Source organism: Falco peregrinus, chromosome 2 (assembly GCF_023634155.1).
Source record: "Falco peregrinus isolate bFalPer1 chromosome 2, bFalPer1.pri, whole genome shotgun sequence".
Taxonomy (NCBI): Eukaryota; Metazoa; Chordata; class Aves; order Falconiformes; family Falconidae; genus Falco; species Falco peregrinus.
The window spans coordinates 27,176,242-27,203,924 of record NC_073722.1 but is presented as its reverse complement, the minus strand read 5'-3'; the positions used below and the strand labels follow the sequence as shown (position 1 = coordinate 27,203,924).

Genomic DNA, 27,683 nt, shown 5'->3' with positions numbered 1-27,683 from the left:
AGCAGTTAGGCAGATAGTTAAAGCACTCTGTATTGTCCTGCTGCTAGAAGTAATCAGCTTTATGTGAGATGCAGTAACGGTGTGTTGTGCAAGAAAAAATCAAATAGGGTCACCAAAGCCATTTCATTTTGTGTTAGAAAGAAGCATTGCTTGCCTGGTTGGTTGTTTACTTACTGCATCTCATCTGATATGCAGAAACTTCCAGGTAAGGAAGATGTACTAGGTGGATCATTTGTAACAAGAGAAACATACCATGAACATAGTTGTGGATATATCCAGAAGCAGAATAGGCAGGTAATTTGAGGGTAGTCTTTTTTAAGGGCAGTGTTTTTCAGCTACAGTTAATGCAGATCAGGAAACTGTTGCCTCATTTTGCTGACTACCAGCCAATCCCAGCCTGTCCTATAGCAGGATGTTACCGGTCCATGTGATCTGCTAATGTAAATAAACTCTGTGTAGAAAAGTGGCAAAGCAATCCCATTCTGTCAAAACTATTCAGATAAAACCGGTAATAACATACATTCTTTACATTAAACTAGACCCTTTTAATAGAACAGAGAGTTAGGGGGTCACTATGTATGTGTCGGGTAAAGGTGGTGAAATCTCTGTAGGAGATCAGCTACTGCTGGAACAATAATTCTGTGTCATCTGACACCAGCAGACTTTACTGGTATATCTGTTATATATATATATATACACATATATAGACACACACTGATAAATAAAGTATATTTAAATAGCAGCTTTGAGGAGAGACACTTTAAAATCTGACTTCAAATGAGCAACTGAGGAGCTTAAATCCTGACATAACTTCAAGGATTTCTAAAATACTTCCCTAACATTGCACCTATGCAGCAGACTGAGGAACAGATTCCTTACCTCAGCCCTGCAGTCACCCATAGACCATTACTTGTGGGTTAATTGTTCTAGACCTCTGAAAACTAGATGGGACCAAACCCTACAGCATTAGGAGGACCATCAGTTTCTGTTTAAGGTGATTGTAATAGCATATTTAGCATTTTGAAAAGCAGGCAACTAAACTTACGTGTGCCACGGAAACAAGTTTTACATTTCAGATCTAATGTCATTTGTATCATATTTTAGCTTTAGTGTTTCTGGTCAGTTAATACACTGGATATAGTAGAACAAGTGAATTCTTAACCTAGAAAAAAATTAAGCGATGAGGTAAGTTTAATAGTTACTCTGATTGTCGTCATTTGTGGAGTGTAAGAACACTATGCAGTGTTAGTAGTAAGTTTTCAAATTGTATAATCTAGAATATGCTTCTGCTGCAGGTCATGGCATAACGGCAGTGAAGGAAAAAGCAGGAACTACCCTAGGAATACATAACACAAGTTCAGCATCTTTGGAAACAGCAGTGCCTCCTGCAGCTGAAACACCAATTATACGTAAGTTCAAGTTCACTGAAATTGGACAAACCTCTTTGACACTGCCAAATTAGTCCAATTTACAAAATTATAGGATTTTGACCACAGAATCCAGTTTACTGTAATTTGTGACTAGTAGAGATGAAAGTATGTTGTAACTTGCTTTTTTTAAATTTTGTTAGAAGCAGAAGATTCTCTGGACCAAAGCTCATCTGAGAATACTCCTTCTTCTCCTTCATCTGGATCTCGTGGCATGTTGTCAGCTTTCACTCATGCTGTACAGAACACAGTGAGTCTTTTTAGCTGGCCTCTGTGCTCTAATCATTCTTCATCATTTTTAGGTGCAGCTTCACTGTAGGTCCCATTTGTTAAGTTGTAGCTCTTTGTAAAAACAGTTAGGTTGTAAGTCTGTTTAGAGTCTTTTCTATGGCAAAATAACTGTATCAAATTTAAAAGAAAAAGTCAAACCAACTAAGTCATTTACTACTTTAGCATCATTTTCAGTGAAAAATATGGTATTCTCCTAAACTATATCGAATTCTGCAAATTCTATTGCAAGAATTCTATTGCAAGAAAAAAGATTTCTGGGAAATCTTGTACCATCATCTAATTTTTTTTTTCAGTTAAGTCCTTCCAGAGAAAGTATGTTAATATTTTTAATAATTTTTGAAGGCAGATAAAATAAGAAAATACTCCATTCGCTTATTTGAAGGCTTCTACTAAACTGTGCATTGTTAGTCCCTGGCCCTTACCTTCACCTCTCTATCTAGTGTCTCATTTCATATTAGCCTTCCCTGAAGATGGTCTGATTGCGGACTCAGTGAGGCAAAATCTCTCGTCCACAGTTCTTTCCTGTTACGGTCTCCATATATCTCCTGTGTGTTGCACTTCACCCTTTTCTGTTTCTCTGTGTTTCAACTTTTGCAAACTCCTGTACCATACTGTTCTCAAATAAATTTTTGTTTAATCTTCTTCCCTTACATTTTTTACACAATATTGCCATAGCAAATGTTTTCCTCTGATCTTTTCAGTGTGGCGTTTCCCTTGAAATTGTAAGAGACTTGAAGCATCAGCTAAAAAGGCATAGAAGACTAAGTCCCCATTGAGCATGTTTTAAAAATGGCAGTTCTTTTTTAGTGCATATCCAGTTCACTCTGAGCACCTCATCACTCTAATATCAAAGATTTTGGGAGCAGGGAGAGATTCCTACTGACTATTCCTAAGACTGTTGCTACAGAATCTGGAGCATCGTAGAGCTTGTTGAGGGCTGGACACCAGTAAGTTTACCTGAGCATTGTATAAAATTTGCAAATAAGAGAAATGTGCTCTTGCAAACCTAGAGAGGCTACTATACCACAGTGATGAATGTCACCAAACAAAAAGAATAACTTAAGATTTCAGTAAGTTGCTTGTAATGCCATTTGAGACTTCAGTAGGGTTTTCCATTATATATCATGTTACATCAGCATTTGATTATCTGACAGATACATAATCCAGACTGAAATGGGAATCTTTAACCAGTGAAAATTCTTCTTCAGTGTACGTGAAAAATTGTGAGTGAGGGCTAACGCTAATACGAAGACACAGGAAAAACAACTGTATTTCTATAGGAAGTTCCAGAGTCATCACAAGTGTCAAAAATTGCATTAACAAGAAAGGTTAGGTAGGGTAGGATCATCCTGTTCATGATGGACTTTGGGTCCATATTATTCATATCTAAAATATATTCCCATGGACTAGATGTCACTTCAGATGAAATTAAAGTGGTATTCTTAATAATTTTTTTTACTGGCAACAGGTGTTAACGTTTCTCTGGTGCAAGTCTTTTAATTAACTAGAAATATTTTTATAGTTGAGTTTTTTCTTCTTGAAAATATATTCAGAACAACGTAACAATTTTATAAACGTGTCAGTCCTAGTGTTCGTTGAAGTATAGAAGATCTAGGGACCTGAATGTTCACAGATAGTGTCAGCAAAAGCAATACTCTTTACAGTTCATATTAGCATAAACTGGAAAGAAAATAACCACATTGCATTGTTTTATACAGGGGAAAAGTGTGTTATCTGGAGGCTTAGATGCTTTGGAATTTATTGGGAAGACAACCATGAATGTCCTTGCAGAAAGTGATCCTGGATTTAAGAGAACCAAAACACTGATGGCAAGAACAGTTTCTCTATCTCAGGTTGGATTTATTTAACTACAGCTCTGTCAATGCAGTTTTAGATTCTTTTTCCGGAATTTCAGATGCCTCAGGGAGAGGCTTTATTTATTGAAATAGATATTGGCTAGGCTTAAGGAAATAAATATTATGCTTTATATTTGCCCCACTTTATTTTTCTTCAGAGAGACACAAAAGATAATGTAAAATCATCTTTTCTGTATAATCACATGTGCAACACCTGATTTTAATAGGATAGTATATGTGGTGATAAGTCATTACACTCTGGAGACAGAATCAAATTGTTGGTGTTATTTCTAACAGCTGTAGATAGGTAATCTTCCAGCACAAACATCACTGTACTACTTTCCTTGGAAATAAGTAATACTGGAATATGATGTATGTTTCATTAGGAATTAAAGCTGTGAAAAGTTAGATCTTAATGTCCATCTTAACTAAAACTAACTTTTACAGCCATGACTTACATACATGTTTAAAAGTCCAGAGGTATGATAAAAACAGAAGTGCTGTCAGTACAAAATTATTTTAGCTCTCCAGACACTGATAGGAGGGTGGCTGTGGAAATCAATAGACATTGAAAAAAACTTTCATTTTACTACGTGTTTACTTCCTTGTAGAGAGGAGTAAGGTATTTTTCTTCTAATGAGATGTTTTGTCTTTGGTGTTTGTCATTCTAAGTGTGAACAGACTGATACTGTTGTAGTAGGCCAAAAGCAAGTAAAGCTTCTTAAGGCCCACAGGGTTAAACCCAGCTTTTGAGAATACCTTTCTAAACAATACGCATTAATTCACACATAAAAGATGAGTCAGAAAGTGACATGAATCAGTTCTCATAGGTCACATAAGGTAGTGCTTGCTTTTTGGTGATTTTTACATAAAACTTTGTGAATGATCTTTGGAAGGTGGAGACTGAAAAAAATCTACTATTTTAAGTCTTCTGTAACAAGTGAATAACTGAAGACAACATTGTAGAAATTTTGATTATGGAATAGTGTAAGTGGCGAGAGTTAATCTGTATTCAGAGGCTTATATGTGACTTGAGATGCAGTTCAGATGTATTTACCAGCTTTACTTTTTAATTTACAGTAAATTCATATGACAGGCCATTCCTTCCTGGAATAGAAGATCCTATTCTATACACTATTCTGTCCTTGTACGCTAATTTAAGTGTGTAAGAAGATCACTCCAAAATATCCCCAAGTACATGGAGTGTAGTTCTGCCCCAGTTTTGGTAGAAAACACACCTTATTAGGCCAGTCTCTTCTGTCAGTCCTGCTGTCACATAAAACTGACTTTAATATCTGTTAAAAATATTGTACAGGAAATGTTTATATAGGTGCATTATTTATGCAAGTAGATAGGCAGGTCCTGAAAATAATAGTCTTCCCATTTTGTGGTCTGTGGAATGGATTGCATGACTCTCTAAGGCTGTGTATAAAGTAGTCCTTTTCATTTTATTTTCATTGTAGTTGGTGGCAAAATTTCTTATACAGTATCCATAGCTGACATTGCTTTTGAGAACATATGATTATTTGTTTGTTCATTGTTTTTTTTTTTAAAAGATGGTTAGCAATTGCCATTGGGAAAACCACACTTGGAATACTACTTAAATATTTTATTAGAAAAGTTTATCAAAAAAGTTAGATATTTCAGCTTTGCAGGTGTGATATAGTCCCAAATTTTATTAGTTTCCTAGACAAGCAGAAGCAGGAAGTAATAAAATCTGTTATACCTACAGCACTACCAATAAAACAAAAGGAATGATGTGTATTTTTGCAGCTGTTGAGAGAAGCTAAAGAAAAAGAGAAACAGAGGCGGGCCCAGCAAGTTACAGTTGAAAGAACAGCACATTATGGACTACTTTTTGATGAATTCCAAGGTTTGTCTCATCTTGAAGCTCTGGAAATCCTGTCAAATGAAAGTGAAGCTCAGGTACAGTATGCAGACAGCATAAATCAAAATGGTTGGTAAAAAACTGATCTTTACATAAATTTCACTCTGCAAGTACATAGGGAATGAACAGTAAGTTTTCCATCAACTTCAGAGAAGGCTGGATTGGTCCCATGGGCCAATCATTGGCTTCAGGAAATCAGTCTCAATACACCTAAAATTTTAACTCCAAGGTTGACTCCAAACTAACAAACATCTTAACTGAATGTTATTTTTGTTAGGACTGTGTATAGTCTATATTTTTCAGCTTGTGACACAATGCGTATGTCTTTTCAGCATTTTCAAGGTGGTTGAAGTCTTTTGGTTTTGTATTGGGCTCCGATACTTACTTTCAGGAATTCCAGGCCTACTACACATGAAGGCTGGTGAATTAAAATGAATCCCAGATTACTTATCCAATTCATAAGCCTTTTTTATTGTGTTAGTTTTAGGGTAGTTTTATGTAACTTTAAAGATATTATTACTGGAAGTGTAAAGATGTCTCTCTGAAGAACATGCTAATGTTACTATGGCCTGTATGATAAATATATTTTTTAATTTCAGCTGTCAATTTATAGACTCTGCTAGTAGAATAGTAGCTCTCTGACAGTAGATTAACATAATTTGGTAGAATCCCAGCAGCAGTATTTTGTAATAAAACAGTTTTCTGAATAAGTTTATTAAAATGCAAGTTTTCTTCTTGTTTGTTTTTGTAATTAGCAGTCCTTGCCCTCTGGGTTATTTTTAATAAAAAGTAACCAGCTTATTTTTTTAAATGTTCACAAATAAAAGAAGCTTATATTAGTAACAGCTAAGTACATACTGTCCACATTTTAAATTTTTGCAATTATGTCTAAATGAAAAATTAGAAATTCAAAACTTCCATGTAAGGTTCAAGGGCCTGCTTTTGGAAAAAACCCAACAACGAAAAACCACAAAACAGCAAAGCGAGAAATAGAAATCAAGATCAAGTTAATTGTCAACACTCTTTTTCTTTTACTGTGAAATACCACAGGTTAAGTAAGACTTGTGCAGGTTGTTACCATTTTCTGATGTGCTTCATGTTACATCCTAGATAACCCCTTGTTCATAGTCCTGCTTACTTCAGTTAGGATTGAATGCAACTATGGGGGTCAACAAGTCCAGTTCTATGATAAATATTCCAATTACCATACACACACAAACACACACACACCAAGCATGTACAGTACTATAAGCTTAGAGACCTGTACTAACAGCCCAAAAGCCAAAGGAGGAGCACATGAGAAAATGAAGGTGTTGCTAATGTCCTATGTGCTTCTAATAGCAAGGATTTAAAAATATTTTTAAGCTTTTATTTTGAAAGTTTCCGTTTTAAAAGTTCCCATTTAATACTATGAAATGGATAATGCTACAAAGAGGGACAAAAAAGCCCCAGGTGGTCTTTCGCAACCTGAGTCGGGTCTCCCAACTTCATCTTGTATTTAACCCTGAGCATGGGAGCTGGACACACCAAGGAGGCACGTATGAAAGTAACATCTTTCCCCAGTCTCTCACTGAGCCAGTCTGCACATTTGTCAAGCAAGCTTAAACAAATTCCCTTGAAAAAAACCTAAAAGTAAAATTTTGTATCAAGGGGGGAGAAAGGATTTCTCTTGGCTTCCATAGGCAGAGAATGCAATCAAGGGATTAACACCATATAACTGTAAAACAAGTGATTCAAGGAATCTGTTTCCATCCCTCTTAGGCAAACTAACAGTGATTCAAAGAATCTGTTTCTGTCCCTCTTAGGCATGCCACCTTATTAGATATGCAGGGACCCGCAGATACCTGAGACATGCAAAGACCTGTCAATGCATTCTTCAGAACAGGTGGACTGGTAGACTGTCAATAATTTTGGTTGCATTTTGAAGGAGGGGAAACAGGCTTCTTTTTTCAACTCCTGTGAGTCCTCAGACTAACCATGAATTTCACCTGTGCTCTTTTTGCCTGCTGTCTTCCAAGCAATCTCAAAATGCTTATAACAGTTTGCAATTAAACCATAGATTTATAATTCAAAACTAATGTTCTGGGAGAAGGTAGAGACCTGATGATCTTGCAAGGCTGGTGTAATTTTTGTGATAATCAAATGTTGATGAGAACCAAAAATGTGTCTGCATTGAAACGTTGTAGACAAGGTTGGAGCATAGTGGAAGTTTCCACTTCTTAGCCTATTTTGGTATCAGGCTCTAAATCAGCATTTAAGAAATGCTCAGTTTTGGTTAGCAATGCTTACTGTCCTTTCTTTTACAGATTCAGTCATATTTAGCAACACTTGATGGAGAGCAGTTGGAGACTGTGAAAAATGATTTAATTGCTATAAAAGAGATTTTTGTTCCAAAGGAATCAGATGATGAAGTGGTGCAGGCACAGAAAGGTAATTGGAAATATAGAGAATCATAGGAGTAATTGTTACTTTTGTATACAGTAATTTTAAAAATTACAATCCATACTAGAATTTCTGATATCCTAATACTCTTCATAAGGTAGTCATTAAAATTAATTCTCTATAGAAGTTGTGGAAGCTGATCAATGCTTAATTTTGAATTTATATTGTAATTGAAGTGTGAGATATAGGAAATGTAAGGAAATATATTACTTTGCTGTATCATCAGTGAAAGCAAAAGATAAATAAGGGAAAATGATAACCTTTTGAATAACTGAGGTTTTCTTACAGAATCTGTTTATGAAATGGTGTAATCTGAATGTTTTGGGGTGTTTAGCAATGCTTTTCCGTTTAGCAACTTCCTCCTCGCTTTGCACCCTGCCTTACTAGATAGGGAAAAGGTAGAGTGTAATAGAGACTTAAGAACCCTGAACTTTTTAAATGAAAGTCACTTTGAAACACAGTGGCTTTCTAGGTATTGCTTGGCAAGATGTGACATGTGAAGTGTGAGAAGTCAAAGCAACCAGAAGCATGCCATAACTATGTCATAGTGCACAGCACTGAAGAGAATGGGACAAGCATGACAGTCCACAGATCAGCTTGCAAAAGTTACAATAAAATGGGTGGGTGATTTGGTTGGGGGCAAAATAGGTGTCTTAAACAGGAATTTTGGCATTCCCCAGAACAGGCTGAAAACAGAGGGTAAGAAGTTAGCCTAAAGTCACCATAGGGCATATGTCCAGGCCTGTGAGATCCATACCAAACCTCTTCTAGCTAACAGAAGCAGTCCCTTTGATGTGACTAAAGACTGGCTTATGCTATTGAACACCATATTGTTGTGTTTCAGAAGCACAGAAACATAAAAAGATACTTGTTCCACATCTTCTTGATCTTCTCAAGGGTGCTTTACCCATAAAACCTACATTTTACAGGATGGTGAGGTATGATTTCTCTAGCCTTCAGAAAAGCTAGAAAAACTGTGTTAACATCCACATGAGTCTTTTCTGGTCAGACTGTGCTTTCTAAGCAGTGCTTATTCAGTATGCCTGATGTCTTTCACAGGGAGCTTATTGTTTCTTCTTGGGTGGACAACGAGCGGTCAGTGTAAAGTAGAGTACAGTAGAGTTTTGTGCTCCCCCCGTACCCCTTGTTACTCCTTAAAACCCCATGCTCCTCTGTGAGGTTGTGAGAAACAGAAGTCAAGAAAGTGTATTAACTGTTTAAGAGTGAGGATTCATGAGATGACTGTTGTTCCTTAATTACTGTGGGAAATATTTCCTTGCTTTGAAACCAGCCTTCAGGAAAAGTCCATTCGTTGCACAAAGTGATGTTTTCTCTGGTGGTGGGAAGTTCTGTTTTTTTCAGTGAAACACAGCTGCTGATCATGTTCCTTGAAACATTAGCTAGCCTTTTAAATAGTCTGGGACCAAGGTAATGAGCACCTTAAAAAAACAAACAAACCAAATCAGAGTGTCCAGCATCCAGCAGCTTTCCCCCTGCAAAAGCAAACCAGTCAGCAGTGAAACATTTCCTCCTCTCTGTGACAGCATAAATAATAACCACACACGTGTTCTTCTCACAACTGAATGGGTGTTACTTCAGGCTGCAGTTCAAGATGACTCACAGCCTTTAGTGTGATCAGGTTCAAGATTTATTGTTACTTGAACTAGAGATAAATTTCATTAATTAGTATTAAGTCAGATAAATTTTAGTTCCACTGGAGGACACCAAAAGAATAGAAAAGTTAATCACTTCTCAAGGCAGTTTTCTGTTATAGCTGAGCCTAAAATTCTGTGGTTAGGCTCCTGACCTGGGACATGTGGCCTTTACTTCTTTCTTCAGTCCACAATCCATAGTACATGCAACCAACACTGCACTGATAGTGCTCTTACCACTGCATAGTGCTTTGACACGTCCCTTCTAGACAGTGTCCTAGCCTGGGTGCCTTTCCCAGTCACAAAAATGTGTTATGTTCATTAAAATCTTGTCCGAGTGAAAAAAGGCTTCGTATCATCCTCCTGAGTCAGGGAAACCAGACCTTTTCCTGAATTTCTTAATGCGCAGGATCTTTAGTGTTTTTATTAAGTATGCAGCAAATGCATAAAACCTTGTAAAACTTAAAGAATTCCATTAATAGGCTTTTACATGACAATTGTCTGCCCTTTTTAGATAAAAACAATGTCCCACGCATTTTCATGTAATGTTCTATGTGATTTGGCATGTCCATTTCCCCTCATGGAGCACAGTTCTACTGAACAGTTTAATGTTTCATTGATACTTTAGTTTGCCAGTTTTCACATAATTTAAGTTGGATTCCAGTGACTCCATATTAACAATGCTTAGCATTCTAGTCATATTTTACAAATAAGTTTAGCTTTCTGGGGTGCATTGATACGTATCCTTCTGGGCACACGCTTACCTTTTAGAGTCTAGGTTTAAATTGTTTGGGTTTGTTTTGTTTTTTTTTTAATTAAATTGGTATCGTTTACCTGAAATGACTTGTTGGAACCTTAAGCGTATTTCTGTGGCATAATTAATATTTACACTAAAAAAATGGTCTATGTTTAATGTTACCAAAACATTTAAACATCATTTGGCATCCAGCACCGATAAAAGACAGTGAAGTTTAACAACAGGTTCACTGATCAGGTTTAAATGCAGCTCATGTCTTGCTGTGAAGAGAAGACTTTATTCTAGTTTGTGTTCTCAGCTCAAGCTCCTGTTAAAAACATTAATAGTTTCATTATTTATTTTTACTTAAACTAGCTAGTCTAGCAGAACGTAGCAGTCTACATTAAAATTCTGTGGAGTTTTATTTGTGTTGTCTAAACAGTTTAAGACTACAACTAACTTGCCTTCAGTAGTATTTTGATTTGTTCTTCCTAGATCAATTAAATATGTGGGGGTTTTCCTCTATGCAAGGAGGCCACCCCCCTACAAAAGAGTGATTAACTAATGATGTCTGAAAATGTTAAATCTTACCTAGCCACTGAGCAGTATTTGAAAACAAGTTAATTACCACTTATTGCTAGTTACCACAGTGTTACCACTTTCTCATCATCAGTCATGTTATTTATGTGGTGTAATTTGTCAGGGCTATATATATTCAGCAAAAAAGAAGACTACTTGGGAGGAAAACTAGTACTTTGCATTCAAGTGTTTGAAAAGGGTGGCACTTTGGTTTTTGTAAATTCTCAGGATACCTTCTTGTCCTAGACTCTCAGAATCTCATTCAGAGATGTTAGTGCTGCTTTTTGTTTCTACTGTAAACACAAGTGTTTACACAAGAAGAAATTACTGCGGTGATCTTCAGAGGACTGTTTTGGGAAAGGATTGGGGCTAGGCTTTGTTCTTGGCGACTTTGAAACTGGAATTGTAGTTTTTTCTGTGTCTTTGCTTAACAGTCAGATAGGTGCAAAATGAATACAAAAAGAAAGAAAAGATATTTTCTGACAAAGGTGGGAGAAAGCCACATGCATACCCATACCCTTCTCTAATGTTTCCTCTCACTTTGATTATGTAACTTTAATGTATTTTTCACTGCAGCTTATTTTCCTTTCAGTTGTTTATGAAATAGTGAGAGGAGAATATCTGAAAAGGTAGCTTTACCTACATTTTGAAAGCCATTAACACCAAAAAAATCATGTGTGAGGTTAAGGGAGACAGTAACCAAAGTGAGTATTGAATTGAATGTACCAATTATCAACAATTTTGATAATTTTGTGTTGATCCAGTGAACTGCTTATCAGTTTTCAGCATGCTATACTTTATAAAACAATTTGCCATTGTTTTAAGAACAAGCAAATTTGGTGTATCCAAGAGATGCTGTATTGCAAAACCTGAAGGTCCTATTGCTAAAATTTACTGGTAAGGGCAGCAGTGAAATGAACTCTCTGCATCTTTTTGGCCTGCCAGAATATGATCTCCTTGACCTGTTCCCCTGCTGTTAAGAGGAAGGCTCAGTCCCTTCCTTGGTCACTGCAGCTGAAGAGTTCTTTGTGCTAAATACCAGCTTATTTTATAGCACCAAGATGGTCACTGTCTTTACAAGCAAGGGTACAATGTCCTTAGCTCTAGAAAGTATAATCTGAGTGTCAGATTCCACCACTTTTCCACATGTTGCAAGGTACTGTGGACTGTGAACAGTCCTACCGAAATCCCCAAACTCATTGGAGAATAATGGCTCTCTGCTTTTCAGCCCAGTACTGAAGATTTGCATAGAAATAGAAAAACTGGCCCTACCTAATAAATGAACAAAAAAAGTGGGAATACAGCAAGACATGAAATTAATTTTTGAAGTAGCTGGACTTCTATCAGGTTCAGTATGGGGACTTTTGCCTTTTGGTGTCATCAGGCTAAAAAAGCAGGATTTTGTATATTCCACCAGGAAATTTTAATGAAGGTTCCAAACCAAGTCAGTGCAGATGAACAGAACCAACCAAAATACCAACCTCCAGGAACTTAAAAGCATGTTAGAATATGGCAACTGCAAGTAGTCAAAGGAAAATATATAATATAGGTGAAGTTCAAATGCTAATGGTATTTTATCTTTGCTCGTAAATCTTGTGAAATAAAAGTGCAGATTCTTTAAGGCTCATTAGTCCAAAGCAGAACAGGAAACATTCTTCATTTAAGCAAAGCTCAGTCTTAAAATAGAAAGAAAACACAACTCTCAGCTGTGGTTTCAGACAGCAATAGAGAACAAGCTTTCCAGTATGTTTTGGTCTGAAACTTACTTGTATCTGGTCCTGCTGCAGTTTTTCTTCCTTGGTTTGCAAGAATAGGTTAGTATCTCTTTGGTTATTTTGTGGGTCATGTATTGTTGCCAGGTAACTAGGGATGATGCAGCTTCTTCTCCTCTTACCTGTTCTTTTGAAAGGTAGTGGAATTTAGAATGGGGCGGAAAGAGTAGTTGAAGTGTCAGGCTAGCATATCTGGTTGTACAGGTATCTCTCTTGCTATTCTCTTTATTTGAGCATACACACGCACACACCCACACATCCCTTTTGTCTGTCACTGTTCTTCAAGTGCTAGAGTGCTTGGGGAAACTATGTGACTGCATGTATTTGATTGTGTAAAATATAGTGATAACACCCTAAAAAAAAATGTCTTTCTTTCTTGCAGTAGATACGGGAGAAGAGTTTGTCAGCATGCTCACTGAACTGCTGTTTGAATTGCACGTTGCTGCTACTCCTGACAAGCTTAATAAGGTTAGCAACTGTTAGTGAGCTGCCCTGTGTTTTTTGGACAGAGATAAAAAAGGAGGGCTTTGTTCTGAAATCTGACTCAGTTCAGACAGTTCAGAAAGCAAAGAACAGGAGGGTGGCACTAAAATGATGAATATAGAAAAGCTTTCAGAGAAGAGAGTGAGATTAGTAAGGCAATACAGCTGCAATGACTAGCTAGCACAACACGTTAGAAAGCCTTCAACCAGGGATGTCTCAGCAGAAGAGTTCATGAGCACAGCACATTTGGTCTTACGTTCTGGGAACAAAGGTCAGGTTCAGATTTATTTTTCTTGCTCATCATGTTTATTCTTCTGAGGGACTTCTCCAGACCTTCTTAGCTAGAAGCAAAGTCTTGGATTTATCTTGTCTAGCTTCAATCATCTAAAAGTTAGATGGCTAGAAGCTAGTCACGTCACTAGTCACATTTGTACTGTCAGGTCCCTTTAAAGTGATTCACCTGCTGATCTTCGGCTCAGATGAATGTTTATCTCTCTAGCTGCATGGACTATGGATAACTATCTTAGTCTTAGGTCTTAACATATTTTTTGACTTCATGTTAAAAAAAGAGACATCATAAATTTCTTATTAACTATAACAGTAGTCTGAAGGTGTGTAGAACTTCAAGTTTTTTCCACTTTGATCTACTTTCAAGCCTGGGAAGGCAGCTGAAGATACACTGATTTGCTATTTATTTTGCCTTCAGAAATTTAGTACATCTCTCTTACTTCTCCAATATTTTTTTCTCCTTTTTTATACCACCTTCTTATTTTATTTGGGAAAATTATTTCTATGTAAATAGATACCTCATAAAGCTGAAATATTAGTAAATTTGGTATTAATGCCAGCTCTATGTGTTAGTTAGGGATTTCATACCTGTAGAGGAATTACCCTCACTAATCCATCTTTATGTAGTCAGAAATGCTTCTCCCTATAGTCTCTTAAATATACACTTAACTAAATGCCATGCAGAGGCTTGATATGTTTGAACTTCTGAATGTAAAAAGGAAGTAATTAAATGTATTGTTAATTAATGTTCATGAACATAATTTGATATTCCCTATATGAACTGAACTTTGGGGTTGGGTTCTTTGTTTGGCAGGCTAGGAAAAAAGCTCATGAATGGCTGGAAGAAGCCAGTTTTTCTACCCCAGTAGACACAGAAGAGAAGCTAAAAGAAAAACCTGGGGAACCTAGTGAAGAAAAGATTGAAAAAGAAGATAAAATTGACAGTGATAAAACAGAAGTAGATAAAAACAAAACTGTGGAGGTAAAATAGCTTCTTGGGGATAAGTTTCATTAAGCAAATTGTCATACTTTGATTACTTCTTTGTTTGTTGGTTTTATATGTTCTCCTTATTTATAACTCATGGAAGTATTAGGAAATAGTAATATATAACTATTCACTGTAGACCCAATAGGAAACTAATTTGCATAAATATTTTTACTTAGTCTGTTCCCATAAGTACCTATCAAAGTAGCAGGTCCTCTGTCTATTGTATTGGGTTTTCATGTCTAGGTTTTTGTGTATATGTATGTGTATACACAACATACAGTGAGCTGAGGGATTCTGTGGTGTAATGTCAATAGCACATTGAAAGTCATACCTCAACATTCCTTGGCATCTGTGTTTCCCAGTGACAGTACATGAAAGAAATTCACAAACTTTGTTTAAACACTTAAACAGTTTAAATCACAAACAGACAAAACAGAAATATTATTTAGGCACCTCACAAATGTTCATTCTCTCTATGAGAGAGAGCTCTTAAGGCTAAAAGTAGCATGTTTAGACAATCCTTCTTGCTGATAAGGGTGATTGTGATCGAATATTTTACACCAAATTATACCAATGTTAAATATGGTTGGTATCTTTGTCAAAATATTATCCGTAATGTTTCCTTACAAAAAAGGTCCAAGGAAGGAGACAGTTACACTGTATGTATTATAGACTTTATGCAATTGCAGATTTCCAGCTGGCATCAGCTTGTGAAAGCTGTAACACCGTAGTGCTAAATTGAATTCTTTATCATTGCTGATAAAAGTCACTTTTTTATTGGGAGTATTATCCATTTCTACTCTGGAGATTCATCTGAGGGATGACTCAATACTTTTGGCTCTATATGAAAGTAGTTATGACTTACTTTAGTGTTAAGGGATCTCTGTATTTGTTAGGACTAGGTCTAAAAGTGTTAGGTTAGAAAATCCAAGAGCGTGATGTGACCTAGTTCCCATCCAAATAAATGGTAGACTTGTTCTTACTAATTTTTCAGGATGAGTGTAAGGTCTATATTTTATAATCTGTGGATATTTCATTTCCTAGTATTGTTTGTGAGGATGGCATTATGGCTGATATTACTTCACTATGTACGTGATGGTATTTCCAGTTGGGGCAGGGCTGCTCCTATGTTTGAAATTCTTTTATGTGTATATATCTATATGTATATTTATCAATGTTGTTATTAGTGATTACATTATTCACTGTTTCTAATTTAAGGAAATATACATGCTCTCCATTGAAAGTCTGGCTGAGGTAACTGCTCGTTGTATTGAACAGCTTCATAAAGTAGCAGAATTAATTCTGCATGGGCAAGAAGTAGAAAAAACAGCTCAAGATCAAGCAAAAGTACTGACAAAGTGAGTATTTTAAGCATTTCATGTATGAACATTTGACATTTGCTTAAAACTCATGTAGTTTTGTTCAGCTTTTGGCACTTGAAGGCAGTAAGTTCATGAATCAACAAATGGTATTGGCTTTAGGGGTCCTGGTGCTGTATTTTCTCATGTAATCAAGTTACATAGGCTACCTGTCATTTTTTGACATGGCTAACACATGTATGTTTACAAAAACATGACCTATTCACAGGCTGAAAGTTGTTTCTGCTCCAGCGAGTGAATGTACATGCTAATTTGGGTTGCATTTCCTGTTCCCTCTGCAAAAGATACTGTGCTAGCATATATAGAATTTGCTTTTAGAGCACATAATGCATCTTATTATCTGTTGATTGAGTTTCATTATCTAGTGTTTAGGTGCCAAAAATATATAAAAATTAGTCTGTAGTTCTAAATGATGAGACTACATTTGCCAGCAACTTTCTGGTAAACCGCAATAAAACATGCATAAATTCAGGAAGCCAGTTTATCTAGTGGGACTCAAAATTCAGATCTCAAGCTCTCTGTAATAATCAATTCTACTGACATTAATGGGTTTTGACGCTAAGATGTTGTAAGCACTTGAGTCCTAAGTAAGTAAAGTATTCAAGCACGTGTTTATCCTTAGGAATCCTAGTAACAATAGCAAAGTCCATAGCAACACTTCAGTCTAAAACAAAGTACTTGAACAACTATTTTTCAGAATTAGAGCTAAGGTATGGTGCATTTTGCAGGATGAGGTTCTATGTGATGCACTTCTGAATGTTTTGCAAAACAGTGAAAATTCTAGGAATAGAACTAGATCTCCTTCTTCTTTCATATTTTAACCACAAGTGTACTTCCTCTTTTAGTACAGAGTAGATGTTTTATTGCTTAGATAGGAAACTTCTCGCTGTTTTCTTTAAAGTTTGATCTATTTCCAACAGTATTTCTAGGAGTTGTGTTGCTGCAGTTATCAGAAAAACATGAGTTAAAAAATTGAAACATTGCCCTATCAAAAAAACCTAGTGTTTGTGCCAACATGATGTCATTTTGCTGCTGTAGTCAGCAATGGATTTTTCAGTGGAGGAATGTAAAAACTATTTAATGAACAAAGTCTACTCCAAAATATTTAAAAAAATACTAGAAGCAAAATTGCTTTAAGAACGTTCTTGGATGAAGTTTGTGCCTGGGGTAGTCACAGAGTTTTTACTTGTTGACAGGACAAGGATGTATTTTTATATTTGTCTCTCTTGTTTTTAAAACCAGTTTAACAAGTGCCATGTGCAATGAAGTTTCGTCTTTATCAAAGAAGTTTTCTGATTCTGTAACAGCAGTTGGGGTAAGATAACAGCATTCTCTGTAGCATTTGGGCTTTTTTTAATAGTTCACTTCTTGAAACAGAACTCACTACACAAGTGCAGTGGCTTTACATGACGTACCAGCAAAGAGGGCATTTCTTTCCTCAGATCAAGAACACAGAGCATCTTTAGAGCAGATTACCTGTTGCAGAGAAAGTTTATAAGCCTTGATGGATGGCAGTGCGTCCTCTGCCTTTTATAATCTCTGTTCCTAGACACATTTCCCATTTTTCCTGATCACCGCTCAGCACTTCTTGTCTTTTTGTACTGAAAGGGCCCTACCTTTGTAGTCCCACAACTTGATATTGTCTTCTCAGCCTATCCCTTTTGAATGCATTTGTGTAAAAGTCATTAACAGATAACACTTCCAGTACCTTAAGATGGTTTCACGAGCTGTCATCTTAGCCTTTGCTAAATCCCCTGGCCTAGGGCCACTGTGTTTTCAAAAGGTTTAAGAGATTAGAAAATCTATTTAGTCGTTCATCTTAAAAAAAATGACTCTGTCTAGTATTTCAAGATATTCCATTTAGGAACATCCATTCATCTGTGAACATCTTTGCTAGAAATATTATCCTGCCTTTCAAGATGTTTCAAAGATGACTGGCATCTGAGTACTCTCAGGATCCAGAAGCAAAAACTGTGCTGTTGCTGAAATTGTTCTGTAAACTTCAGAGAAGAACAAACTCTGGTTCTCCTGATTACTCCATGAAAATGTGAATGTACATCAAAGGAAATTTTCCCAGTTCTCCCATGAGCTCTTCCAACACATCTCTGAGCATTTTTTTTCAGAGTTATTTGTAGACAACATGATTTACTGGGTTGCTTTTATTCTGAATAATTTACATTCCTTCCCATTACTCTGGGAGAAACTGCTTGTTTTGCATTTTGGGATTGTATTTTAGCATCTCTTTGTGTGACACTCGCAATAAATACATGCACAGACATATAAAAATGAATTGCACATGAAATATTAAGCTAGCCCAGCTCAGGAAATTGGAAACAAAAGCTTTCATAAGCATCACATTAGGTTTTGTTGTTATTATCTCTGGACTCAATTTTTAGGACCAGATTGTTTTTATGGACATTCGTGTGGACATGTAAGAAATTGAGCACAAAGACACTTCCCACTACTAAAGTACTCTCTAGAAGAGAGTTTTAGTAGGCAGTCAGATGATCTTAATGTGCTGTCCTGTGCTTGTAAGCTTTTGGAGGAAGATACGGGTATTCTGCTTACCATGATCAGTAGGTCAGATCAGGGCCTGTCACACAGGACTGTAGAAATTCTACATCTGCCTGCACGCCCCAGTGGTTCAGCTTCCTTCTTAACCTGCCAACAGTACCTGGGTTCACAAACACATTCCAGTATCCTGCAAAGTGCATTAACTCATGGAAACTGAGAAATGGCTTAGAACAGAAAATACTGGTTTTTTTCAAACATAATGTCATCCCTGTAGTTTTACCTGTATAATTCAGACAATAGTTGCAGTGCTGGCTGTACACATAGTCTATAATGTTGGCGAAGTTTCTGAGTGAGCAGTAGTGCAGAAGTAAGAAATAACAGCTTTTCTTGCTACATAAGATTTCTTTCAAATTTTAATTTATTCATTCGTACAGTCAATAGTATAAAATTGATACTGCTCTCTATCTGTTTCAGTTTATTGATAATCAACTGAACAGTGCATTTCTTAATGGATTTTTTAGTCACTGACAGTAAAATTACTTTTCTTTTCTCTAACCATCTTCCCTTTGTTCTGCCATCTTTCTCCAAACTAAAATTAAGGTGTTTTATGTTTCTTTAAATCTGTAATATAAAAGCTACAAGGCTGTAAGTGGAAATATTTCAGTTAAATTAATCAGTATTGTGTTTCCTTTGTTTCCTTTGCCCTAATGAAGTCCACCATTCAGTATTAAAAGAAAGCAACTCTTTCTGGAGGTTACTGTCATTCTAAAAAAACACAATGCAAAGAAAAATGAGAAAAAAGGAAAGAAATTTTGCCATTTTGAAAACCAGAGGAGCTGACAAATCTTGGTTTTCTGGCCTCTAGTAGTGTCACTACTCATTGTATCCATTTTATTCCTATCTGGTGGCTGAGAAAAATGCTATGTATGCTGAGCTATGTCTACTGGCTGGTCTGCATTGTCCAGCTCAACATATACTGCCTCCAGCATGGCGATCCGAGTTTCATCTCTTTTTCCTTCTGTAGGGGAGCTAATCTGGGCCTTTCATTTCCTCCTAACCACAGATATTTGTGAAACTTCAGAGAACTTAATTTTTCTTCTGACCTGAATTTTTCCTTCTTCTTTCCTTGAAAATGAGCAAGGGGTTAAAAATTTTTGGGGGAGATTAAAAGGTCACTGACAGGCAGATGGACAGACAATGTCATCACATAAATATCACATCCATAGGAAACCAAGCAATTTGAAACTCTGTGGTACATGAATTAATGAAAAAGTAAAACTGTTCATTGTGCTCAGTGATAGAAATACGTAGGGTCTACTGAAGTGTGTATGAAATGTAGACGCAGTTACCAGGAATACTGTGATAAACAGTCTGAGTAAGAATCAAGGTGAAGCAAGACCTTTATAGAATTCATAAAACCACTTCTCAGGTAGCAGTATATTTCTGTTAAATGTATTTCTTGTCCTGGCATTTCATTCTATTTTCTGGTTTACAGAGCAGTATGAAGGCAGAGGTTCTTAACCCCATCATCAACAGTGTGCTATTAGAGGTAAGCCTTCACTTTTTTCACATTAGGAGATGTTCTAGTACAATGATTTTGAAATGAAACAGTTGCATTTATGTCTGAAGAAAGAACTATATAAAAAGTAATGACAATATCATTCTGGCTGTTCAGCGCCAGCTCATAAAGCTCTTGGTTTTGTGTTCATCCTCTCCCACAAACACTATAGTAGTAATACTGCATTTACTGAGGAGTCGTAAGAACTGTGTCACTGAAGTGAGACTGGCCAGCTCTTAAATTCTGCTGCTGTATTGGTCAGAGCACAGCAGACAATTTGCTGTTTATCCCTTTTCTAACCTATTCACATGTTGCCTGGGATGTCTATTCTTACTGTTATATTACCTACTTCAAATCTTGCAGAGTATTTCTGATTCACAGATAGTTTCAGACTATTCTTTCCTTTAAAATTGGAGTTGCAGTTATGCTACAGTGCTTCCCTTCCATAGGCATTTAGGTTTCCACAAAGATTCACAGTGTAGCAGCAGGTTTGGTCATCACATGGATAACCGTGTGTTAGACATCACCAAAATGTTCCTGAGTGATTTCTTTTATTAGTTACCATAACCCATGAGTGACCTCTTCTATTAGACATCATGAGCTATTTTTCATCAGAAGAGCAACAGTAAGTAAAATGTGCCTCAGTTTTGCTGAGAAGAGGTCAAGAGGGAGTAATACACTCAAAGTACTAAAATGTGTACTATCTGCAGCATGAGTTCTTTTAACTCTGCTAATTATATCACACTTCTCTTCAAACATAAATAAACATGTAGTAGCGACTACAAGTTGTCATTCTGTATCTAAAACTGTTCTCTTAAAAATGAGGAAAAGATTTTTACAATAAGCATTTTTGCACTGAATTAACAATATCTTTAGGGAAAATAATGGGAAGATTAATAGAGCTGTAGTAAAGATTACTGTGCAGTTCCTTTTGTTATAGGGTAAATTTGCTGTTGCAGCTGATGTATCTTTCTGTGCTTCAGAAATTGTGAAATCTGGGAATGTCCGGAATTGTGGAATATGATGTTTTGTACTTCTTAAATCCCGTATTTGTACAAATATGTATTTGTACAGCCTAGGATCACGGAGAATTACAAACTGCTGTACTGTTCAGTATTAGAAATTCCAATAATAGTACTACACGTTAAAACCATTACAGTAATTCAAACTGTTATTTTCAGTGACACTTTTTCCACCTACAGCAAATTCAGAATTAGTTCTGTTGTTGGAAAGACTAGCTGTTTTGTATTTAAAAAGTCAAATCTACTTCTGAACACTGGCATTTTATTCTACTCTCATTACAAACAAAACTGTCCAAGAGTTCAAACTGAGGGAAAATCAGATTTTCATGTAGTGATTGAGGCTCTCCTTGTTAGCCATAAGCTGTTGCAATTTATAATTTTTGGTATCTGCAGGTTCTAAAATCTTGTGTGAATACATATGCTAATATAGCATGATGCAGATGTATTAAAAAAAAAAAAAAGAAGTGTATTTAAAAAGTACAGTGTAATTCCTGAAATACATGACAGCTATACTGATGAACCACATGTTTTCTCTCCCCATTAGGGTTGCAACAGCACTACTTACATTCAGGATGCTTTCCAGCTATTGCTTCCAGTTCTGCAAATTTCACATATCCAAACCAGTTGTTTGAAAGCACAAGAGTGACAGTTTCCCAGCAGTTGTCTCCATTGGGCTTAACAGAAACCACAGACGTAATGTCTTTAATGTATGCAGATAGAAGACGTGGTATGAGAGATGTTGGGCCACTTAAGAGTCCTTTGAAGACACTAACTGCAGTTTTGCACATACAATCTTGAACATCATTTTAAAACTCTCTCAGATTTGTAGACTTTAGAAGTAGTTAGTAAAGTGAGTAATTTCTTTTCCATTACAGTATATCCTCTGCATTAATTTAAACTGAAGTTTATTGATATTAGCATTGATTTATATACGGATTCTAAGTGTTGACCCTTCCAGTTGTAGACAGTGTCTGAAGCAAATTAGAAGGTAAAATTTTAAAATATTTCAGCCCAAATGACCATTTCTGTTGTTTGCATCCTGTCAGTTAAAAATGTATATTTCAAAAGTTGGTTTCAGTACTTCATTTTAGCCAACATGAACAAATTATCATAGTGTTGGTGCTTGTTAAATATTATTTACAGTAGCAAATAATAACATCATAATAATATGTACCACTTACATAACACTTTGTGTTGAAAGAGTTGTACAGCAATAGGTATTAACTTTACTAAATGAAAATTATGGAGGATATGCATAGAGAATTATACTGAAAAGAAATTTTCTGAGCCAGTTAAGAGTATGGGTAAAGTTTGTATTTGCTGACCCACAGTTTTGTGTTCATTTATGTCTCTTTCTTCATTCCAATGGCAGAACAACATTGCAGGCCAAAATGATCTTTTTAATACACAAGAAATAGAAAATTTCCCTTTTGTTTGGCAATTGAAATACCCCCAAAATAATCTCCTCTCAGATGTGTTACCAAGTTAGCACTTTGGGATTTAATTTTGGCTTTAAACATTATGAACCTTTTTAACAAATGGAGTGACTGATACTGACAATTCAGAAATAGGTTTTGGGCGTAGAGAAGAAGTTGTGAAAAGAAGTTAGGAGAGAATTACTTTAGGTGAGGATGTCATATGTCAGAGCAATCACCTTTTATCTGAGGCAGTAGGAATGACATTTCATGATAACACTAGCAACGGTGATAATTTCTTCATATCCCTAGCTTAAAATCCTGAGCTGTGAACCTCAGAATTTGTTCAGGCTAGTGTACCTCGTAGACAGGAAGAACTTTCCAATATTTTATGCAGTTTGTTCTCCTGGATTTTCATTGTTTATTACATTCTTTCAGCTATTTTTTTCCTCTTGATACGCTCATTAATTGTTTTTAGATACTTTTTAATTGTAGTTAACATCTGAATATATTTAATCATAGAAGCATAGTCTATACATCATAAAAATAATGAAACAGAGCATGAGGAAATACTGTCGTGTTTGCCAGAAAAGAGAAAACATGTATCTGCTTTGCACATGGTAACTTAATTTTGAGTCCAAGTAAGAGAGGACAGAAAGGTCTCTTTGTGTCTCACACTGCTGTGGTCCCTGTTCTGCTGTCACACACATTGTGACTTTTCCATCTTTTTTATTTAGAGATGAAATTTTCACTCTCCCTTCAACAAGGTTTATTATGCAAAACCTATTTTCTGACACCATGTAATTTAGCAGATTTGAGATAATCTTTCTGGGTAAGTAGAAGGGGTACAGTCTTCAAAGCCACCTACACAGAATGTAAAAAAAAAAATATTAGAGCAATGTGAACAAAAATAAGAAAGCCCCTTGGCAGCTGAAAAGGCAAACAAAGCTTGACATTCATCGGTATTTATGCCATATTGAACACCTAAATTACCTCAACATGAGAGAAAGCGGGACAGAGGAGGGTGCAACTGGTAAGCGGGGTCACTAGCCCAAAGGTAGGATACAGCTCCCATCAGCCGTTACATCCGTGACACTTCTATCTGACATTGCTTTATTTCTGAAAGCGTCATTTGAGGTGTGTATTACAAAATAATGTTTAGTTGATGCAAAGCATTTCACCTCTGGCATCTACACTTTGAGGGGGATAAGCGGGCTCTTCTCTAGTGGTCTGGGCTGGCTACTGGGAGAGATGCACACTTGTACTCACCTGACAAGCACTTTGGCCGAGAAGAACAGCTCCTCGGTGCAGATGACTGAGAACTGTGTACTTGCTCCATATAGTTGATCATGAGCAGTTTGAAGTATCTGGGCACCAGTGAAAGCATTCAGTGGCTTGTAGAAAGGCCTGTTTAAAGTGGTTTTTTCTGTTGTTCTGTGCTGGCAAGCAGAATATAATACCTGGTTAAAAGCTTGTTTATTTTTCAAACGAAGACAGTCAAGAAAAATCTAGTGTTTTAACCTATCAATCATTACATCCTGGATTTATTTTTACTTTAATTTGATCATTAGTTTTCATCAAGAAGCCTTTCTGTCCATGTTGGAGTACAGCTCTGCATCAGATATCTATAAACATCGTATTACTGCTAAATGAGTCATAGAACATAGCACTAGCTGTTTCATATTGTTCCTATGCCAAGTTAATGTTTCAGACATAAATTAATTTAGTCACTTTTTCATACAAATCTTTTTTTTTTTTTTCCCCTCTGAAATGCAGTGCAGAATATATAGTGTTAAACCTGTCAGAAAAATGAGTTGACTGATAGTGGTGCCTTTTAGCAGAGACTGAACAATGTAGTATTAGAAGCGTCAGGGGATAATGTTTGAAATCATAGAGGGGCATTCTTAAGACAAAGATTGCTTGTCTGAACTGTTCTTTACTAGAGGTTTCACTGTCTTGCTTAAATTATGTATGTATTGAATAAAGTACCTTACCCTAAAATAAAAGAAGCTGTAAAAAATAACGTGAGGGCTTACAGTTTTTACATCCATACAATGTAGGAAAGGAAATAGGGCAGAATATGAGCACAGGGATACTCCATCTGATCTCAGATGCAGTCATCTTGTCCTAGGAAAACTGAATGTTACATCTTTAAATCAATTTTAGGTAAATAATATTTCAGTAGAAAAGTACTGTATAGATGTAACCAGACTATTCTGTTTACACTAGTTTGTATTCTTCCATCAGTCAAATTTGAGATACCTAACTGAGACAGTCTACTAAGAATGTTTTGAAGAATAATGTGATGGGAGGAAGTACTCAGTGAAGTCTTCCACTTTCTGATTTTGTGATTTACCTTCAGAATGATGAATATGATTTTACTGAGAGTCTGATAAAAACAGGTGTTGCCTTAAACTTTTAAGGGAGAGTGTACTTCCTTTCATCACCACTGTTTTCCACATTGGTTCACTACTGTTTTCCACATTGATATACGAACTGTGCCTTGGCACTCATCAAACTACTAGGCTTTAAGTGCTTATTTAAAAAATAACCTAGATTGTGAAAATTACCTGTTCTCTTAAGCAGATCTCTTTTTCATGGCATTCCTTTCACTTTGAACACACCTTTTTATGCAGAGACAAAGGAGGCAGGCTTTTGCACTCACTGAGTTGAGAAATTTATCAAGATGAAACTTAAACCAATGTCTATGTACCTACAGCCTTGCATCGCTGAAGGATGAGCTAGAAGTAAACTATTACACAAGTCATTTGCTGTATTTGTATATTAAAGGTATTTGCTGACTTTTATTTTTTTTCAGGCAAACAAAACAAAGCAAGCTGTAAGTTGTTTGCTGCTTTTTAGGGTATAGTCAATTCATGTGTAAACATCTCTTCCCTATGATTTGCTCCTGCACTCCAGCATCCTGCACTCCAGAATATTTTTGTTTGAGACAGCTAAACAAAAGAACTGTCTCTTCCACTTTTTTCATACTGCTTAGATTATCCACTGAAGCCATTAATATTTTCCTCTAAAATGTGCCTCAAACATATCATTACAAGTTGAAATGCTTTTTTAATGATGTTTCCAGTGTCACCCATCAGTCAGGATTCATAACAACCTTAATGGGACTGAAACGCCACAGTATTTTTAGTGACAAATACAGATTTTTCACCTTTTTTCTGATTTCACAGAAGTGTTTTTATCATACAAGCAGTCACCCAGCTCATAGGATTATCTTTGAGATGTTCCAGTTCTATTTCAAATGACAGCCCTGTCCTTTCTGTTAGCCTCAAAAGAACGTGAAGAGTGAAAAGGACTTTCCTGAGTTCTTTTTAAAACCATCTCGGAGCAAGGCTTAACATGACACCATCAGCCAGTCTGACCTACTTTGAAACTCTTACAGCCTGATTGGAAAGCCTTCTGGACTTCAAACACTTTTTTTCTGTCTTGGGTCAACCTTTGCTGCTGAACCTGCTTTTAGTGTGTGACCTGTACGTTTTCCATGTCTGACTCCTACTCCAGTGTTTGTAATACTGACGATGGTGTGCCATTTTAAAATTAAAGAATTGAAAATAAAATGTCACAAATTGAGCTATATTAAAAAGATGGGAAAGGGAAAATTATTTTCAAAGAAAATAAAAAGGACATGCTGTCTGGAAATAGGAATAGTTTGCAAGGTTGGATTAGAGAAAAGGCTCTGTGAAAGAATTTTTCAGCATGGCTCAGAATAAACAAGTGATGACATCTGATTTATTCCAGCAGAACTGGAATAAATCGTAACAGCACTTCTGAAGTAAAATGAAAATCTGCATGAACTTGAAGGAAGGAAGTCAAAGATAAGAACGTTCAAAGAGGAAGAGCTCAAAGGAACACAGACAGCTAATTTGATCGCGCTGGATCTGCAGTGCTCGTTCTCCCTTCTTTGCCTGCACCCCAAAAGTCCCTGAGCATGCACCTGCTAAGAACTGCTTATTAGTCTCCCCACTTTGATCTCCTTTTCACAGCTTCCCTTTACAGTCTTTTGAGGAGGTGCTGTAACAGACTCCAAACCAAAGCACTAGCTGTTCATTCTGCCTTTCAAACATTCTACCCAAGGAGTGAAAGAATATTTCTTACGCAACAGTACAATAATGTACAAAAGGAGTCTAAAGCTGCAGCAACAACTAATCATAATTCTTAGTGAGCTGAATTTGCTGCTGCTGTAAAGAGGAAGGCATGAAGGCATTACTCAAACACGTGTGTGCTACTGCGCTTCTGCACTGCAGGGTTGAGGCTGAAAGGCATTCAATGAGAGGTGCCTGTTCTGGAATCAGACAATGCCACCTAAATGCAAGCCAGAAAACTGGGTAATTCGAACAATTTTTAAACACCTTCAGAAGCCTCAAGCCATTTACTAGACCTGGAAAAATGCAGTTCTACTCTTCCTGCCATTGCTTAGCCCAGACACTGAATCAGCAGCTCAGACAGTGCTGGTATTGAAGGTGGTCTGTGCCTTTCCTGTAGTTCCATTACCAGTTCTGCCCCGTGTCCCTTTTGGACATTTCCATACACAGTCAGTTCTGCCTTCCCCACCAGTGCCATCCACCCCACCCTCCTCCACCTCCTGTCTCCTTCCTCCTGTTGCTTTCTGAAGTTCTTCCTTCCTGCCCATCCTCTCATGCTTCAGAGTCTGCACCAGGATGGCCTTTCTCTCCTCAGGTGTTCAGTTTAGAAGAAGCCAGAGATGAAGAGAAGGGAGTTAGAGGACATGGGAGGAGAGAAGCCAAGAGGATCTTAGGAGAAAGTGGGAAATCGGTTGCTCATTAGTCCCTTCCTTGCTCCTCCAGCCTGAGAATGATGGACTAGAGACAGCCTGAGGTTCCTTCAACCTGCATTACCTTACGATCACTTTTTTTTTTTTTTCTTACCACTCTCACCAATGTCTCCCCATTCTCCCACTGTTCCCTCTAGTTTGGATCATACTTGCAAGACAAGGTAAGCTCTACTCAACAGGGATGAAAAGCTTGTAAGAGCCTTTTGTGTTTACTTGTTCTTGGTGGTTTTAAAGGTAACTTTTTTAAAGGAACCTTCCCAAGTAGTAAAACCAAACGCTTAGAGAGCTGTGAGATAACTGTGGGTGATAAAAGAGTAAGTCATAGTTTAGCCATCGAAGGAAAAGCAAAGAGGGAGGTTACAGGCAGCAACAGTACAGAATTAAATTATAGAGGAAAGGAAATTAAACTGGGGTCACAAGGAGCAGGGCTGTCCCTATCAACGAGATCTCTGGATTACTGAAGGGGAGGAGTGATAGATAGTGCCATCATTTGAAGCATTTAAACACGGATTAAAATGGCCTACAGCGATTTGAGATAGATATGCCTCTTCATCTGTAAGTCGTTGTTCTATAGTAAGAA

The 27,683-nt window shown here is 36.7% G+C and overlaps 1 protein-coding gene across 3 annotated transcripts in view; it reads left to right on the top strand.

Annotated features, from left to right (window-relative positions):
* Positions 1-25,343, top strand: part of FAM114A1 (family with sequence similarity 114 member A1) — a 38,599-nt gene extending 13,256 nt beyond the window's left edge. For 2 of the 3 annotated variants that reach the window (XM_055797654.1, XM_055797653.1), the window contains 11 exons: positions 1,296-1,409; positions 1,571-1,677; positions 3,437-3,571; positions 5,348-5,500; positions 7,769-7,892; positions 13,026-13,111; positions 14,229-14,396; positions 15,621-15,760; positions 17,024-17,096; positions 19,791-19,844; positions 21,420-25,343. In XM_055797654.1, the coding sequence (XP_055653629.1) occupies positions 1,296-1,409; positions 1,571-1,677; positions 3,437-3,571; positions 5,348-5,500; positions 7,769-7,892; positions 13,026-13,111; positions 14,229-14,396; positions 15,621-15,760; positions 17,024-17,096; positions 19,791-19,844; positions 21,420-21,521 (1,256 nt within the window). In that variant the 3' untranslated portion in view covers positions 21,522-25,343. The remainder of the gene's footprint in view (positions 1-1,295; positions 1,410-1,570; positions 1,678-3,436; positions 3,572-5,347; positions 5,501-7,768; positions 7,893-13,025; positions 13,112-14,228; positions 14,397-15,620; positions 15,761-17,023; positions 17,097-19,790; positions 19,845-21,419) is intronic. The other variant, XM_055797655.1, reaches the window with a different exon arrangement.
* The last annotated feature ends 2,340 nt before the right edge of the window (positions 25,344-27,683 follow it).